Source organism: Zosterops lateralis (assembly GCF_965231275.1).
Source record: "Zosterops lateralis genome assembly, chromosome: 11".
Taxonomy (NCBI): domain Eukaryota; kingdom Metazoa; phylum Chordata; class Aves; order Passeriformes; family Zosteropidae; genus Zosterops; species Zosterops lateralis.
In genome coordinates this window covers 6,770,824-6,789,055 of record NC_139771.1, presented here as the reverse complement: position 1 = coordinate 6,789,055, position 18,232 = coordinate 6,770,824, and the positions used below count along the sequence as shown (strand labels likewise).

The following is an 18,232-nucleotide window of genomic DNA, read 5'->3' as shown; positions in this document are numbered from 1 at the left end:
CATGGCGGTGCTGCGCGTGCGCCATTGCGGCGCGCTGGTGTACTGCCGGCGCGCGCCCCCGCGCTGCCCCGCCTGCGGGGGGGACCTGCGGCGGGCCGGGCTGACAGCGGCGCCTGTCCGCCTGCACTGCCCCTTCCGGCACGGCCACAGCCAGCCCCGCGCCTTCCTCATCAGGCCCAGCCGCGGGACCTTCCTGCAGTAACCGCTAGGGGGCGCACCGGGCAAAGGGGGCGGGCAAAGGGGAATGGGGGCGGGCAAAGGGAAGGGGCGGGGCAAACAGGAAAGGGGCGGGGCAAAGGGGAAGGGGCGGGGCAAAGGGGCAAGGATGGTTATAAATAGGTAATATTGGGTGGGGAAAGAAGGCGGGGAAAGGGGCGGAAATGGAAATGGATAATGAGAGTGGGTGGGAAAAGGGGCGGGGAAAGGGGCTGGAATAAGACCAGGTAATGTTCTTATTACCTGCGGGAGTGGGAGGGGAAAGGAGAGGAAAATGGGAATGGGAGGGGAAAGGGGAGTGGGAGGGGATGGAAAAGGGGCGGGCACTGAAAGACGAAGGGAGTGGGGAGGGAGAGGGCAGGTAAAGGGAAAGAAAAGGGTAAGGGGGAAGGAAAGGGAATGGAAGGCAAGGGGAGGGAGAAGGAAATGAAATGGGAAGATAAGAGAGAGGGAAGGACAGGAGAAGGAGAAAAGGAAAGGGAAAAGGAAATGAAATGGGGAGAAAGGGGATGGAAAGGGAATGGGAAGGGGAATGGAAAGGGCAGGGAGGGGAAATAAGGAAAGGGAAAGGACAGGGCTCACAGGTGCCCTGGGGTGGCAGTCCCCCTGTGCAGGGTCAGGGGAGCTCTGCCGGGCTGTGTGGGGTCAGGGCTGTCCCCTCTGCTCCCTTCCAGCGACTACGACGGGCACAGCGACCTCCACGTCGGGATCACCAATTCCAAGGGTAACTCTGGGGGTCCCTGGGGGTCCCTGCCAAGCCGTGTCCCCTCCCTCCCACAGCCCACAGGAGCCAGCTCAGCCCCGTGTCCTCCCCGCTGTCCTGGCAATTCCAGGTCAGAATATCCTGGGACTGAGGTCATTGGGAATATCTCACACCTTGCAGCAGAGTTCCAGAGCAAATCCAATCCAAGAATGGGTTAAACAGGCATTGAATGGGACAAACAGGTGCCTTCCAGCCCTGGAATGAAAGGCTGGGCTGGCTTTGAAGGAATTACAGTTTAATTGAGTTTAACACTGTTTTTGTTAGTTCTAAAAACACCCATAATTAAAAAACATTTTTAAAAGCCACATGAAAAATCCTATGAGGTTCTAGCTAGAGCAGGCCTACCCTGCAAAACATCATTTCAGATGTGTATTTAATACTAAGCCAGTCTCCTTTGGGGGTTAAAAATGAAGCCTGATGGTCATTAAGTTGTTCTGATTATTAAAAAAGCTAAACTTGTTTCCAAACCATGCTGTGACACTGAGACCAGGTTTTTGCTGGAAGCCAGAACTGCACTTCCTACTGGGCTGATGGGAAACCGAGTCAGAAAAAATCCCCAAAAAGGCTCAGTGTGTGTTCCCCAGCCCCAGTGCTGTGTTTGCAGGTGTGGTGTACCACTATGACCAGGAGGGCGTTCACAGGGCTGCCAGTGGCTGGGAGCAGAGCATCAGCATCCCCCTGGTGCAGCCAGACATGTGGGAGCTCCTGCAGCACTGGGACAACCTCCTGGAGGAATTCTCCTTGGAAGAGGCCTGGCTCCCTCACAGGTGTGTAAGGGACAGCTGGGGTGAGGTTTGGGGGTCATTCAGAGCCTGGAGTCCTTCAGGACACACATTCCTGGCAGCCCAGCCTGGATCACCCTCAGCCTGGCCTGCCTGCACAGAATGTTCTCAATTTTAAGTAAAATTAAAAGCTGCAGGAACATAAAAGCTCTAAAGCAAGAGGTGGCTTTAGGGAATTTTGCATTAAAAGCCCATTTCAGTGAAAGATGAGCTGTGTGCTGCTGAGTGCAAAAGTCCAGGCACAATTCCATAATTACTTCTCATCAGCTTGAGGTGTATTTGCATTCAAAGGCTGAGCACAGTGATGCCCAGTTGTTGTTTTGGATGTCAGTGGTGAGAAATGGAGACCAGGCTGATTTCCAGCTCTTGTGGTGGCAGAGCAGCTCTGCAGGACACCACCAGTGCTGGGACTGTCCCTCAGTGAGAGCAGCTGTAGCACACAGCTTGCCTGGCTATCACTGAATGAATGTAACCATCATAGAAAAGAAAAAATCCCATTAAATCAAAAGCATTTTTTAAGCAATTCTCTGTGTGGTGAGTATAAAATTTCAGGGATCAAACATTACTCCCCTAAAGGAGATGGAAAATTTGATTTAGAGCAGAATTTTTAGATGTTTCCAGAGCTAGTAAAGCCAAAAGAATTTGGGTCACTTTTACGGTTCCCAGTAATACTAAAACCGCCTTGACATAAAAAATCACTGGCAGGGGGTCAGAGATGTCTGGATCCCTTCTCCAAGCTTTCCCTGGTTTCCATCTGCCTTCTCCTGACCTTTTTCCAGAGCCACACCACTGACATCTGAACTGAAAACAACTCTTTTAATTAAATCCTTTGCTTACATTCTCAGTGGACAGGAACTGCACTAAACTAATCCTGTAACTCCTCTGGCTTCAGGCCAAGCCTAATTCTGGTTTTCTTGATGGCTTTTCCCTTACTGAAGGGTAGTAGAGAACATCACTGATAGAAAGATTTGAAATGAGCTCTCACACACCTCTGGGGCTGCAGGAAGGAGTTGGTAATAGAGGAAGGGCAAAGGTTAACAAGGTAAAATAAGTGTAAAAAAGTAAGAACTCATTTTTGTCAAGCCTTGCAGCCCTCTCATTTTTATGTTCAGCGTTCAGACTGGGAAGTACCACTTGTAATGGATATATGGAACCACTGGGATCCAGGGGAAGTTCCTGGAGAGCGTTCCTTGAGTGAACACTCCCTCAGGAGTGGGGATGAGTGGGAATGTCCCTGCTGAGGAGGGGTTTGATGAGTGGGAATGGCTGAGGAGACGTTTTGGTGAGTGGGAATGTCCCTGCGGAGGATGTGTTTGTTTGGTGAGTGGCCGTGCTGTGCTGAGATGTTTTGTTGAGTGGCAGTGCCCTGCTGAGAAGGCATCTCGGTGAATAGGAATGTCCCTGCTGAGGAGGTGTTTCCCAGCAGGTGCTGAGTGCCCTGCTGAGGAGGGGTTTGATGAGTGGCAGTGCCCTGCTGAGGAGGGGTTTGGTGAGTGGCAGTGCCCTACTGAGATGTTTTGGTGAGTAGGAATGGCTGAGGAGGTGTTTTGGTGAGTGGGAATGGCTGAGGAGGTGTTTGGTGAGTGGCAGTGCCCTGCTGAGGAGGTGTTTTGGTGAGTGGGAATGGCTGAGGAGGGGTTTGATGAGTGGCAGTGCCCTGCTGAGGAGGTGTTTTGGTGAGTGGGAATGGCTGAAGAGGTGTTTGGTGAGTGGCAGTGCCCTACTGAGATGTTTTGGTGAGTAGGAATGGCTGAGGAGGTGTTTGGTGAGTGGCAGTGCCCTGCTGAGGAGGTGTTTGGTGTGTGGGGATGCTCCTGCTGAGGTGTTTCCCAGGTTGCTGAGTGCCCTGCTGAGGAGGTGTTTGGGTGAGTGGCAATGTCCCTGCTGAGGAGGGGTTTCCCATTTTGCTGAGTGCCCTGCTGAGGAGGGATGTGTTTCCCAGGTACGAGGAGCAGCAGCACAACTGTTTCACCTTTGCCCTGGCCCTGGTGAACCGTGTGCGCTGTGGCCGGGGCCGGCAGCCCCTGAGCAAGGCTGAGTTCACAGAGAGGTTCCTCCTGCCCCACACCACGGCGGCCGCGCGATACCTGCGCCTGCACCGGCACCTGGCCCACAGCGACGTCCTCATCGTGCCCCTGCAGGAGCAGCAGCAGGACTGTGAGCCTGCAAAGCACAGCCTGCTGGAGTAGCAATGGCAGGGGAAGGGCTGAGGCTCCACTTTAAGATTTAACGTGGTTAAAACCAGCATTAACTGCACCCTGCACCTCAGGGTAACACACACACAATGTACACAAGACAGAATTTCCATGGGAGCTGTGGAAAAATGTTTTCTGATTTAGCATTCCCCGTGTGCTCTGTTCTGCAAACCCACTTCACTCCAGAAATCAGAACTGCTGTGGAATTCAGGGCTTTACAAATGAACTGTGGCAACCTCAGCAAACCAAAATGGCCTTTTCCTGTCACATCTGTTTACTGATGAGTGAAAAAAAGGGAGCACATGCTTGTGTGCTGCTGCAATCCCAAATCCCTGACTGTTAATTGTCTTTCCTTTAATTACTAATAAACATACCAGCAAATAAACCCACCCTCTTTGCCTGTCAGATTTCTTTTTCCATTCTGAACTTCATGGCAAAGAAGCCAAGGTGGAATTCAGGTACCTGAATGTGAAGCTGCAAATCCCAAGGGAAGAAACACATCTCACCCAGATGGGGAAAGGTGCCCAGGCCCCAGAATAAATTTAAATTCTGGGAAGAATTCCTCAATTCTGAGCCATGATTGTAGAAATAATTCCATGGTCCCAACTGCAACAATCAAACCTCTCCCCAAATCCAAATCTCAATTCACCAAGACACTGAAGTCAGGTTTGTGCTGCCATAATATCAGAAATATTGTTCCTAATGACTAGTGTAGCCACCACTCAAACATGCACCTTTTTATCTTTTTATATTTTGGGTTGGGACACAGCTTTAATTTTTTCCCTTTCATCTGTTCCGTTACGTTTTACAGTAAAACATCTCCAGTAAACATGATACATCTCGTTTTAAAACAGCATTTATACCCACCAAGTGAACATGTTGGTAGAAAATGTTCTGAGGCAACAGTTCATCAGCAGATCAGGTAAAAAAACAACAAGGAATAGTTTTTAAAAAGTGAGGTTTTCTTGTGGAGTCAGTTAAAATTCATCCTGCTCACTGCGCTCACGGGAGGAAACCCAACGAGTCACAATCAGCTCCTGAAATAAAAACAGTTGAAATAAAACAATTATTATGGGGAAAAAAACCCCCAAGGCTACAGAAAATCAGTGAGGGATGGGGACTAGGCCTGTAAAATTGATGTGTATTATGTGACCACTGAGATATGGTAGTAGATGACTGTGTTAGTTCCTGAAGTGAGCTGAACTCACTTTTCCCCTCCTATTTCTGACCTTCTCTTAGCCCTGCCATCTCCACAGGGTTTTTAGAAATTCCTATTTCCCCATGCAAATGTTTACATGCACAGCATCAGCAACATCCACGTTCAGATTAGGAGATTTTAAGTTTATAGAGATTCTGCAATGCACTTCTCATGATTAGGGCATGAAGTAATTTAATTTTACTGCAACCACGTGTGCAAAACCCAAATGAAGCCAAAGAACAAGGCACAATTCTCCCCAGGATCTGCAAAAAGGCAGGAACCCCTCACCTGAACCTTGATTCTCTTCATGCACTCTGGGGTTGCCATCTCCTCTGCAGTCATGTCAGAAGGTCTGATCAGATAGCACAGCATGAGCTCCTGTGGGCAGCCGGCAAACAGGAATTTCACTGGATTGTGGAAGCACCGTGAAGCTCACACAGAAAATCTCAGAGAGATTTCAGTCTCACTGCTCAAAAGAAAATCCTGGGAGGTGGAAAGGGCTTTAAAACCAGAAGTGGCAATCAGGAAACAAGCATCTCTTGGGTCTTTTTGCTGTTCCTCACACGACTTTTAACATTTCTACAGGTGGCAGAACTTTAATGATTATTATTTAATAATAATTCTTCCAGGATTCACCTGCATATTGACAAAGGAAACTTCTCTCCCTGCTGGCAGATGAACATATTGTTCAGCAGGATTCTTTTCCCAGCCTCACTCCAAGCCCTTGCCCTTTGGAGCCAAACTTTATCACCCCAAAGCTGTTTTTCCCTAGCACTTTTACCTTAGAAGCATTTGCAGTTGTCCTGTTCAGCCCAGACAGGGACATCCAGCTCAGGGGTCTGCGAAGGGAACCTTCAAAATTATCATCCACCAGCTCAGCAATGACAGAGTAACTGCAAAACACAGCAGGCAGGACCAGTCACAGAGAGCAAAGTGGCATCTTCTGAAGACAACTCAAGCTAGAGGCTAAAAACTGGCATTAAACAATCTGCCAGCTTGCAGGCTGTGAAATTGAGTCTTTTTTCTATAAGGAGGAGAAATACTGAAGTTGTGGATGTGCCCAATGGAGCCTTCCCTCCCCACGCTCCTGATGTTTGCAGCGTTCTCTTTGTTGATGCCAAGCTGACATTTATAACCAATTTATTGTCTAGGAGTTCAACCTGACTACTCAACAAATAAAGACAATTAGCACTCCTTTGAAAGTTCTCCCAAATTACATAAATTACACAGACCATGTATTTTTCTAAGTCAGTATTACAAAATCCAATTATTTTCCTGAGTGCACCATCAGATGAGTACTGAATCCACTGCAGCTTGTCATTTTTAATGCCTTTTATTTATATTCAAAGAAATGGTGTCATTTAGCACCTCTACTAAAAGGATTTTCACATTTCAGGTGTGAACACAGCTGGCAATGTATTCTGAGTGATGAATATGTGCTGAACCAGTGAAGATGCTAAATGGGTGTGAGTGAAATTTAATTTGAAGCAAAGGAATGAGCCAGAAACAGGAGTGTCAAACCTGGCATGGTAGAAGGGGGGCCCTTTTCGATACAGCACTGAAATGAAAGAGAAACACCTCAGTTACACCAGAGTTCCATGAGCTAAATTCAGTGAGTTTAACACCAGGGCCCGTCAATATTGTCAAATGTTCTGTAAATTTTAATTACACAAGACAAAACTTCAGCTCTTCTGAATTCTGCTCAGAATTTGGTTGTCCCAGCAAGTGGAGAGAGGAAAGAGCAGCAGAGTGACTCAGGCCAGGTCAAAGGTAAGGCAGGAGAACCAGAGGAATTAGCAATTGTTGTAGGAAAGAGTTTAGGATGGAATTTTTTGCAGAGATGATGAATTCAGCCAGAGCTACACACTGACCTAAAGGACTTACTCAGCACAACCCCTAAACTGTGTGTCACCACTTCAGCAGCATTAAAACACCTGCTGGGCCGCTCACATCCCAAAATATCTCCCTTTAATTAACATTCTCCTGCAGTAACAGGCATTACTGCACTGCTTATGTTGACATGAGCTAAGTGGAGTTCTTGAATTCCTTAGCAAGGACATCACTAATTACTTCTGTAATATTAAACCCCCAAGCAATAATAAAAAAAGCCAAGTCCATTCTCTATCTCCCCCCAAACCCCACAGAATGGAAGTCTTAGCAGTAAGTTCAGCTTCTCTTATATCGATAAGCGAGGTGCATGAACTTTAATGTGAGTTGGGATCTGGATTCAAACCTGTTATTCCAGAGACTGTCATATTAACACTGCAGGAGACGTGTTTAGAAGGGGACAGAGAGAGTTGGGAAGGGAATTTCAGGACAATCCTGTAGGAATTATCAACCTCATGAAGCAAACCAGACCTTCCAAGCTGTCTCCTCACCTACTGCATATGGGATGTTCCTTTCCACTCAAACCCAAATTCACTGCTGACCCCAAATGTCCTCTGCCAAAGGCCACTGCAGTCCTGCAGCTCCTCAGTGAACTCCTCTGTGCCTGGAGTCGTGCCCTGCCCGGAGGAGGGTGAGCAGGAAAGGATCCCATTTTGGGGAGTACTCACAGAGATCCGTGCCGTACTTCAGCCCCACCTTGGGCACCCAGCCCTTGCCCCTGAAGTAGTGGTAGGCCATGTAGGTGGTTCTGAAATCAGGCTTCACCTCACTGAACACCTCCCACAGCTTCACGATGCTCAGGGGCTCCTGCAAACCACACAGCAAAGGCATTGTCCTGACACAAACCAGCCAGGCCTGCTACAGCCAAATGTCAAATACCACAGCAACCAAATGTCACACCAGCCAAATTTCCAATACCACACAAGCCAAATTCCAAATGTCACAACAGCCAAATTCCCAATGCCACACCAGCCAAATTCCTAATACCACACCAGCCAAATTCCTAATGCCACACTAGCCAAATTCCCAATGCCACACCAGCCAAATTCCCAATGCCACACCAGCCAAATGCCACACCAGCCAAATTCCCAATGCCACACCAGCCAAATGCCACACCAGCCAAATTCCCAATGCCACACCAGCCAAAGGCCAAATAAATCTGACAGGCTGCTGCACAGAGCATGGACTGCAGACAGTAAAATACAAAATCCCCAAATTCAAGTGGTGCCCCACTTAGTGGGTTTTTTAGTGAGTGTTAAAGGAAAGGGTGATAAATCTTAAACTAAAAGCACAGGTTTGAATTATTGATCATTATCAATATTATTTATCATTATCAATATCATACTATTATTATTATCATTACATGAATAATAGCTTGATAGAATTAATATTGAAAACTCCCAAGGGATTTTGCCATCTCAGGTGTGTGATTATTCACCATACTATTTCTCCTCCATTTCCTGCCTAGAGTTACAACAAAAATCCTTTCTCTGCAGACAGACTGTATTTGTCTTGGTAAACTTAAAGCTTTCAGACCTGTATTTCCTAAACAGAAATACCATTGCTTGTAAGAAAATCTTCCCAATTCCTGTGTTTGGGAGTTATTTCCCAATTCCTCCTCGAGAATTACACAGCACAAGTCACTGCCATACAGGTAAAGATTCACACCAAACCATATCCAAAGGAAAAGCATCCCCAGTAATCCAAAATAAATCCAATCTCTTACCTCCCCATAATAAATACTTAAACATCCCAGAGCATACACCAAGAAAAAAGCCTGAAAAAACAAACAGAGTCAGTTTAACTGCTAAACCACCTCCTGTAGTTCATACACAAAGCTTTGCAAGAACAAAGGCTTCACTGATTAATTTCCTACACTGTCATCCCTGCTGAAGGCATGGTGTTAGAACTAACACAGAAATATATTTAAAAGCAGCAGAACTGAATCAGGATTCAGATAAATGATGTGTTCCTGCTATTTCTATATTTAAGTGCTGTCACTGGTCTCTGTGTCAGTGGGATTACTCACCTAAAGCAAACAGGATTGATTGGACTCTTTTTTTTAACCATCTCATGTAATTATCACACCTTATTAAAGCTAAGTTTAAGGACTAAGACAATCCAGGTACTTAGGAGACACAGGAGGACTCTGTCTTTCAGAAACATGTTTTAAATGGTTTACTTTTTCAGATGAAAAGCAAACCAACTTGCACTGTGCTTGACACGTACCTCTTCCAAGCTGAGTTGTAAGTACTCAAAAATCCTAAATGGGTTTTTTCTGCAGACTAGTACTTCCTTTTTGACAAGCTGCAAGAAAAATTGACTATTGTTAGAAATGGAAAAAACACTGAATTCTGAAAGTAGCTTTTCCTAAAAGATTAAGACCCTTTTTCTTACATTCTCTTGTGCATGAGTGGAGTCATCTTCAGGACAGGAGCTTCCTTCTTCTTCCTCTTGCACCAACACATATTCTGGAGCACATTCCCTTGAGTTCAATCCCTCCCAAGGCCTCTGCTCAGGGCTCTGCTTCACCTCACAGCCACAGAGGTCCCTGTGGCAGCACCCTTCAGCCATTTCCCTGGAATTCTCCTGTTCCTGGTGCCTGGAGCCACCTCCAGCATCCAGGGCAGCCTCTCCTCCCTCCTGGGAGCCCCCGTTCTGTCCCTCAGCACTTTGGGCTCCTTCAGTGCCAGCAGGTTTCCTGCTCACTTCTGCATTTCCTGGCTTTGGGCCCCCTCTGGGGCAGCTGTCCCCAGTTTGAGGACAGTCCCCAGCCTCATCCCCTCTGGAGAAGGGCAGCCCCAGGGGTTTGGTGTAATTCTCCAGGACTTTGGTGATGGAGCAGTCATCAAGGCCCTGCTCCTGCAGGACACTTTTAGCCCACTGCACTCGGCGCTGGTACCTGGGGGACACAAAAAAGGAGAAATTCTGGGGATTCCATCCTTTATTTCACACTTTTAAACCCCAGAGGGTTCAGCACAGTTCACAAACACCCCCCAGCAGCTGCTGGGCACAAATGTGATTTTTTAGGGAGCTTCATGAACATCAGGAACTGCTGCCTCCTCTGCCTTTGTCTGGCCTTTTGAGTTTCTCTGGCAGCAAACACTTTTGCTGAGCCCTGCACCAGCTGCAGCTTCCAGGAGCAGCAACTTCACCAGGCACAAAGTTCCTTCTCTCATGGAAGCCTCAAGCTTGAATTCCCTCCAAAAACCCATGCTGGAATTGCAGGATTCAAACATGGAACAAGAGCCCTCCCATTCAGCTTTTACACAGCCAAGGGCTGAGAGCAGGAGCTGCAGAGCTCTGCTTTAACTGCCTTGGAAACACCAGTGGGAACATCTCCAGCAGGAACCACCTTTTTGAACCAAACCCCTCAGTTACATCCCTGAGAAATGACAATAATCCCATCACTGAGGTATTTACAGCTTTTAGCTACTGTTTCTAATATTTTTCAATCATGACTGAGTTTTTTAGTGCCTTTTCAGTCCCTTCTATTGGAAAATAACATTAATATCCAGTTCAAACGTGACTCTTCACTCTGTGAAAGTGCAAATTTCATACAGTATTTTTTATTTTCCTGAACAAAATCCTCAGGCAGCAATTTCAGCCCAGGTAACAAAGACAATTAAATGCAAATTCCATGTGTCAACACAAATACAAATTCCCCTGCAGGCTCCTGATAAAGCTGGACAATTCAGTGCTGTGCTCTTTGTGATATAAAAGACACTCCTCTTTGTCCTATTATTTAATTTCCATTTAATTTGCACTTGCAGGTCTCTACTGAGGCAGAGCATTTTGTGCTCATCGCTTTTATTGATGCTCAACATCTGCAGGCAATAGTAACTGTAGTGGCATTAGTAATAAAATGACTCATTTTTTTCTTACCTGAAAATGAGGGTTGCAGGAGCACAATTTTCAAATTTAAGTGAATTTTTTAACTTACCATAAGATTCAAAGAGCCAACTGAGTGACTCACCTGCACAAGCTTAATAGTTTATACACTATTTAAGCAGAAAAAAAAAAAAAAAAAAGTGGTCCAACATTCTGTTTTGCTAAGTGTACAAATGACCAGTGTTAACTGATACTTAAAAAAAAATGATATTAACGTATTGTAGAAGTTCAAGAGCTGCTTCAGCTACACCATAAAAATCCCATATGGAAATGGAAAAGATATTTTAAATAGTCTGCCCCAGAAACTTCATTTCCTGCTCCTCACCTGAAGAATGTTTATGATGCTTGTAATAATTAACTGTTATTAATTAATATTTAATTGTTATTAATTAATTACCCATTCTTTGCATACACTCAGCCTTAGCTTCTATTCAGCAATCAACACCTACAAGCTTAAATGGAAAACTACCCAGAATATATCATCCCCTCCCCTATTTCTATTTCTTTTTCTTCTAAACTGATTTATAAATGAAATAATGAGAACAAACAGAAGCAAGACACCCTCATTATTTATACAGCCTACAACCTGAACCCCAGGAAGAGAAATATAAACCAGAACAATCTGTTTCCTAAAAACACCAAGAAAAAGGCAAATTCACTTACTTTTGAGATGTAATAATGGGCATGTTTGTGTCAATACCTGTGTAAAGAAAAAATCATACATTGTTTCAGCAGTATAAAGATGGTTTGGTGTGATTTTTGATCACAGGGGTGGATCTGCAGCCTAAGAATTGTCCTTATTTTCAGTCCTCAAAGCCATTTTGGTCCCACTTTTACAGCAGGGACATGGCAGAACCAGGAAAGGCACAAATATAACAGCCTGCACATAGAACTAAATTCACTTTTTTTCTTCAGATAGTTATGGAAGGACAGGATAAAATCCAGGGATGACCACTGGGACTTCACTGTTGTGGGAGAGGTGAGTAAAGACTGAGTTTTTATATAAACAGCCAAGAGCAGACTGGGTGTGACTGCTACAAGCAGACTGAAAACTTCACCAATCCTTCCCTCACCATTGCAGAGACACCAAAACCTGCAGATTAAACCCCAGGAAAATTAGGGAAAGAAAAGCCTCAGGATGATCATTTTAATTCTCAAGCAGCAACTCAATGAAGGTTTGGGAGAATGCACTGAGGAATTGTCCACCTGGATTTCATACTGTTGGATTTTTCCTAAGCACAAGAGAGGGGAGAGAGATTCCTCCACCTGATCCAATCCAACAGATTATTCCTCTGTATATAATTTATAAAAATGTACCTTCAATGAGTGAGGAAAGAGCTCCCAGAGCAGTGCTGAGGTACAAAGAGCCCCCCTTTACCTCTCCACTTGGCCACCAGCAGAGGATCTGAGATGCTGAACACTGGCCTGCTCCTGGAAAGGATCCCTTTTCCAAAATAGCCCTGCAAAGGACAGGAAAAACCCAAATTAGGGCACAAAAATTAACTCCTTTATGTTATAAAATGTGGGATGGTGACATCAGCTGGAACAAACTCCTGCAGCATCTCAGCTTTGCCTAAAGCTTGTTTAGCTGCTGGTGACTGGTTCAGTATGAAAACCCTGATTTAACCAAGTGTTTAAATCCCATTTAGCCTGGAGAGGGTTGGGTCTTTTCCCTGAATTCTAAATATTTGTCAGTCAACACCTCCCAGTAAATGTTTGAAAACAACACCTGAAACCAAGGAGAAACCACTGCATTAGATCACTGCTGAAACGAGCAGCATTTCAGACACAAAAAACATAACACAGCTTGCTTTGCACAGGAATAAATCACTCTGAATGAAAAGAATCATACAAGCATTTCTAAAACATTAATATTTCAACCTCCTGAGCTTTAAAAACAAGAAAATGCTTTGAAAAGTTGCATGAAATGTTGAAAGGGAGACATAAACATGAAGGCTCTGCAGCTGTTTCTGAGCTCACAATGTCACTTCATTCCAAACTTGCTTGGATAAGAAAGATTTTTCACATTTGATACAGAATATATTTTTTTTTTGGTACTGATTTCAGGAGAGAAGGGAAATACAGAGAATCACAGGAGGCTGAAGGGGCAGAAAAGCCTAAAGGCAGCACATTTGAACCAGTATTAAGTTTTACCTGCATTTAAAACACTACAGATATAGTGCAAACAGGGTGCAGCACCTTGTTGTAAAGCTGTTCAATGTCCTCGGGGTTCCTCACAATCACGTTGTTGTTAATGATCTCAGCCTGGCACAGCCTGAAATCCTTCCCTCCAACATCCACAGGAAAGGGAGCCTCGTAGGACTCAAAAACTCTTCTTTTCCTTCTTGGGGGGTGAAAAACTGCTTCTGCCATTTCTTAATTTATCCTCCTAAAAAGTGGAAAAAAAAATATTTAACCCTCCGGAATTATGGCTTACCCATTTTTCTGTGTTTCAGCAAAACCCCTTCTACTACAACAGGAAATTCTCCCTGGATCCTGCAGGGCAACCCAGGTCAATTCTGTAACTTTTACACCAAATAAACACGGGCAGAGATGTGCTGGAGATCTCTGACCTGGCTCTGGGGCATCCCCTGCACAGCAGACAGAGATGCTCCTCAGCCCGGGGTTTATAAGGGAAACTCCAGTAATAAAGGAATAAAACACATTCAGGAATAAAGCAGAGGAATGAGCTCAAAAGCAGAAACCATACAAGTGCCTAAATAGGAGCCATTCTGAAGTGTGAGCTCCAGGAGCACAGGGGGCACTGGGGAGTGTGTGCAGGGCCGGGGTCACCCCGCGGGTCCTTCCGGCGGGGACATTCTCTGATCCTCTGTTTATCAGGAACACATTCCGTGTCTCTGACATCAGGTAGCACTTTCCGCAGGAATCCCCGGGCCCGGCAGGATTCCCTGAACCCGGGGAGCAGCTCTGGGGAGGGACGGCGGGCCCGGGATCCCTCAGGGCGGCACCGGCAGCCCCGCCAGGATGGGCTGCAACAGCCGGTCCAGGAGTGTCCCGGTGCTTTCGGGGGCACTGTCCGGTCCCGGGGTGTCCCGGTGGGTCTGAGGGGCAGTGCCCGGTCCCGGGGTGTCCCGGTGGGTCTGAGGGGCAGTGCCCGGTCCCGGGGTGTCCCGGTGGGTCTGAGGGGGCAGTGCCCGGTCCCGGGGTGTCCCGGTGGGTCTGAGGGGCAGTGCCCGGTCCCGGGGTGTCCCGGTGGGTCTGAGGGGCAGTGCCCGGTCCCGGGGTGTCCCGGTGGGTCTGAGGGGCAGTGCCCGGTCCCGGGGTGTCCCGGTGGGTCTGAGGGGCAGTGCCCGGTCCCGGGGTGTCCCGGTGGGTCTGAGGGGCAGTGCCCGGTCCCGGGGTGTCCCGGTGGGTCTGAGGGGGCAGTGTCCGGTCCCGCTGGGCCCGGGGACACCGAGCCGGGGCCGTTCCCGCCACCCGCGCGCGCCACGCACCGTCACTGTCACCGTCACCGCCGCGCCGCCACCGCGCCTGCGCACTGAGCCCGCCCGGGAACGGCCCCGCCCCGGCCCCGCCCGGGGGTCCCGCCCCGTTCTGGTCCCGCCCCGCTCCGGCCCGGCCCCGCGCCATCCGCGGTCCCGCTGCGTTCCGGCCCCGCTCCGTTCCTGGTGCCGCTCCATCCCCGGCCGCAGCCCAGCCCCGCCCGGGGGTCCCGCTCCGCTCCATCCCTGGTCCCGCTCCGTTCTCGCCTAGGGGTTCGGTCCCGCTTCCTCCCAGCCCAGAGGGAGCTCCGGTCCCTCCTGAGGGGTTCTGGTCCTGCTTCACCTGGGGCTGCGGGGCTGTCCCCCCGGGATGCGGTGATGTCCCCCCGGGATGCGGGGCTGTTCCCCCGGGATGCGGTGATGTCCCCCCGGGATGCGGGGCTGTCCCCCCCGGGATGGGGTGATGTCCCCCCGGGATGCGGGGCTGTTCCCCCGGGATGTGGTGATGTCCCCCCGGGATGCGGTGATGTCCCCCGGGGTGCGGGGCTGTCCCCCCGGGATGCGGTGATGTCCCCCCCGGGATGCGGTGATGTCCCCCCGGGGTGCGGTGATGTCCCCCCGGGATGCGGTGATGTCCCCCCGGGATGCGGTGATGTCCCCCCGGGGACAAATGACCCGGCTGTGGCAGCTCCGGCGTGCCCAGATGGGAGAGGCTTTTGGATGAGCCGTCAGCTCCAGGGGGGGCAGCAGACAGAGATGGTATTTTAGCGGTGTGGGGACACAGGACAGGGCTCCGCTCCTTTGGCTCGGTGTCCCCGGGACAAGGCAGGGCTGTCCCAGCGGGTGAGGCCGATCCTGCAGCTCACAATCGGGGCGTGCTCCTTTAACTATGAAATAAAAGCACCTGACTAAAACACAAAGCATTTTCACCATTTAGGACCCGGCATACCTTTTTCTGCAGCTTGAGCCTCGCTCACTAAACCCACAGGCACCTTCACCCCCGGCACACCTGCTCTGCTTCGGGGTTACCCTGGCAGTGCCACGGTCACACAGAGAGCATCAGAACCGTTTGGCTCCAGGGACACAGGCTGCCAGCAGGGAATTCTGATTCCCAGCAGAGACCAGTGAATTCCCTGATGAAAAGTTGTAATAATATGTCCTTCTCAGGAGGTATTTTATCTCTCATTCCTGTTTTTTTATGGTGAGCCAAAGGGCAGGCAATAGTGGTTACAAGGCCAGACAGGAATTATTGCACAATAAATGAGAATACTCAGCTTGTGTTCTTGCATTTATTGCCTATAGAGATTCACTTGATACACCAGCTCTGGACTTTTAATTTGCTTTGATGTTGATTCACATAAAAAGTGCTGAAGCCAAACCTCAGAGGGGCCTGATGTATTCCTGTCCCCAAAGTACAGAGATGCTCTGGTAGCTTCAGCTTCATTCTCAGAGCTCTGCCCTTAAAACACCCAAATTAAAATATCCCAGGCAACAAAATGAAAGTGAAAAGAATCACTCTGATTCAAAATTCCTTTTAAACTGGTCAAATCAAGTCTCACTTGAATGAAAGGAGGGTTTATCTCTGCTTGCTGTATCTGTATTTTCGCTTTATGCAGACACATTTACTATGAGACGTTCACTGCAGGAAGGAGCAGACAAAACACGAGGAGCTACAGGCCACTCACATTTCCTTATCTGTGTGCAGCCTTGAGAGGAGCCCACAGCCAGACTCTCAATTAACTCACTCACACTCCAATTTCTTCAACCTGATATCTGCTCCTGTTCCTGATAAGCCCAGATCGTGCTGCAGCCAGAACTGGCTGTCTGAAGGACAAGTTTTAGATGAGTCACGTTTCTTTCTTATCTGCCAATTTATTCTATCAATAATTGTCCAGACACTCTCATAAATGTCTGCAGGCTCCCGTTCTGTGAGGAGCAGGCAGCACCCCAGTGACAGCTCTGCACTGCAGCCCTCAGGGTCACACTGGGTCCAGGGGGGTCAGAAATGTCTCACTGCTGTCAGGGGCCAAGGGGGAGAGGGACAAGGCTGAAATAACCCTGTCTGAAATGGTAAAATGCACAAAACAGACCTGCATTGGCCTGCAGGGCCACTGGAGTATGGGAGGAGCAAAATGTGTTGCAAAATCACATTGTACCTGTGAATGAGGACAAGGCTGAGGATTGTACTGTGTCCATCACTGGGGAACAAACACCTTTCAGGAGCAATGCAAATAAAACTAATCCCGCCTCGAGACACGGGGCTGCACTAAAAGCACCGGAGATCCCTTTCCTGGGAGTTTCCAGGGTTTATTTCCCCTCCCGGAGCGTTGGTGCAGTGCCTGCGGTGCGGCAGGGGATGGAGCTCTGCCCTGCCCTGCCCTGCCCGGAGCTGGTGCCGAGCCATCCCTCCCCTCATCCCCCCTGTGCCCCGGCCCCTGGGAACACACAATTCCCCGTTCTCCCTGCCTGATTCACTGCTCTAACGCAGGCCATTCAATTGCCTACTATTTCTTGATACTGAGCTGATTTATTGCGTTATTAAATTAAGGTCCAAGCTGATAGACTCTTCCCCAAATCACTGTGGCTGTAACCTTTCAACCCTGGCACAGTTTCCTTTGCTCTCTGGTTTTCAGCTGGGCTGCCTGGCTCTGTGTCCCACTGCTGGCACTGGCAGCCCCAGGAATTCCAGACTATATGGGATAGAAATATGGATGTGTTATGGCATCCCTGTCAGATCAGCACGTCCATAGGAACCCCTCTGAACTCCCAGTATCTTTCCATACAGGGGAGATGCTCCTCTCTGAGCTGTCACAGGATTCCTCAGGCCCTGCTGGAGGAATAGAGCTGAAAACCAGTGGCAAGACATGATCTTCCTGCCAGGCTCACTGAGCTCCTCCTGTGACCACACAAGTGGTGATTTCCTTTAAAATCTGCACAACGTTTTTGCAAAGCCTGCCTGTGGTTGGTGTCCTTCCACAAGCCCTGCTTCATTGCAGGGACCATCTGGAACCATTTGGAAGAAATATTCCATTTATTAAAATAGGAGCTCATTTTATATGTTATGAACTAATGTTTAACAGCTAATATTAACTAGTTACTGTGCTCTGAAGTTTCCACCCCAGTAAAATGGAGTTGCCATGTGCAGGAAGGTGCAGGGGAGTTTTGTTATCCAAGGTGGGTTTTTTGAGTGTTTGGGGATTTTAGAGGCAGTTGGGAGTTAATTCTCAGTCCTACCTCAGCCAAAACACACAGGCCAGGTACTCCTTAAATACATATTTTACATGCTTAGGCTTATTAAAAGAAACAGAAATGTCGGCCTGTAAAACTATTTGCCCATGTAGAAAGCTACTCATAAAATCATAAAAGAATGATCTGTTCTTACAGTGTCTTTAGGTAATTTTGGAATCCATGCCAAAAAAGAAAAGGGTTTTGCATGGAGTCCCATGAAATTCAAGTCACGATTTGTCATTGTAATAATTTCTGTCTGGCTTTGACAGCACGTTCCTGTGAAATGTTGTTATCCCATCTGAGTTGTAATCCACCAAACCCCCAGGATGACACTCTCCTTTCTGAATAAAGCCCTTTTCTTTCTCACAAGGTGATGTGGACAGCAGTGGGAGGATGGGCTGCAGTTATTTACATTAGCCAGTTCCAGTTTCCCCAGACTGACAGAAATTCCCATGGAAATTCTGGTTACATTAACTTTGACAGAGATATGGGACTGTTTTTGGAAACTTAAATAAAAAAACAAACCCAACTAGGGAATACTTTTCATTTTTATTAACGTGCAGCATCTTAATTTTGTTTATTAAAGAAATAAATCAAGGTTAGTCTCTGCTTAGTTTCAGATGGTTTTC

At 47.8% G+C, this 18,232-nt stretch overlaps 2 protein-coding genes across 4 annotated transcripts; one reads left to right on the top strand and one right to left on the bottom strand.

Annotated features, from left to right (window-relative positions):
- Position 1: 1 nt before the first annotated feature.
- On the top strand, positions 2 to 3,960 carry MKRN2OS (MKRN2 opposite strand; the record flags this gene model as incomplete). The annotated part of the gene is made up of 4 exons (XM_083869430.1): positions 2 to 198; positions 891 to 940; positions 1,584 to 1,746; positions 3,704 to 3,960. The coding sequence occupies 4 exons, from the start codon at positions 2 to 4 to the stop codon at positions 3,948 to 3,950; spliced, it is 657 nt and encodes a 218-aa protein (XP_083725556.1). The 3' UTR covers positions 3,951 to 3,960.
- A 764-nt stretch (positions 3,961 to 4,724) lies between these two features.
- Positions 4,725 to 14,766, bottom strand: TSEN2 (tRNA splicing endonuclease subunit 2). 3 transcript variants are annotated; one of them, XM_083869428.1, is made up of 12 exons: positions 14,719 to 14,766; positions 13,132 to 13,321; positions 12,311 to 12,392; positions 11,596 to 11,632; positions 9,439 to 9,943; positions 9,271 to 9,348; positions 8,768 to 8,818; positions 7,710 to 7,848; positions 6,676 to 6,712; positions 5,936 to 6,047; positions 5,443 to 5,532; positions 4,725 to 4,993 (listed from the first exon to the last, which is right to left on the bottom strand). In XM_083869428.1, the coding sequence occupies exons 2-12, from the start codon at positions 13,303 to 13,305 to the stop codon at positions 4,934 to 4,936; spliced, it is 1,365 nt and encodes a 454-aa protein (XP_083725554.1). In that variant the 5' UTR covers positions 13,306 to 13,321; positions 14,719 to 14,766; the 3' UTR covers positions 4,725 to 4,933. The 3 variants fall into 3 exon arrangements, 2 of the variants coding, with proteins under 2 accessions (XP_083725554.1, XP_083725553.1); XM_083869427.1 differs by lacking the exon at positions 14,719 to 14,766 and adding an exon at positions 14,388 to 14,436 and having other exon boundaries at positions 4,727 to 4,993; XR_014590901.1 differs by lacking the exons at positions 4,725 to 4,993; positions 6,676 to 6,712; positions 14,719 to 14,766 and adding an exon at positions 14,388 to 14,436.
- Between the last annotated feature and the right edge of the window lie 3,466 nt (positions 14,767 to 18,232).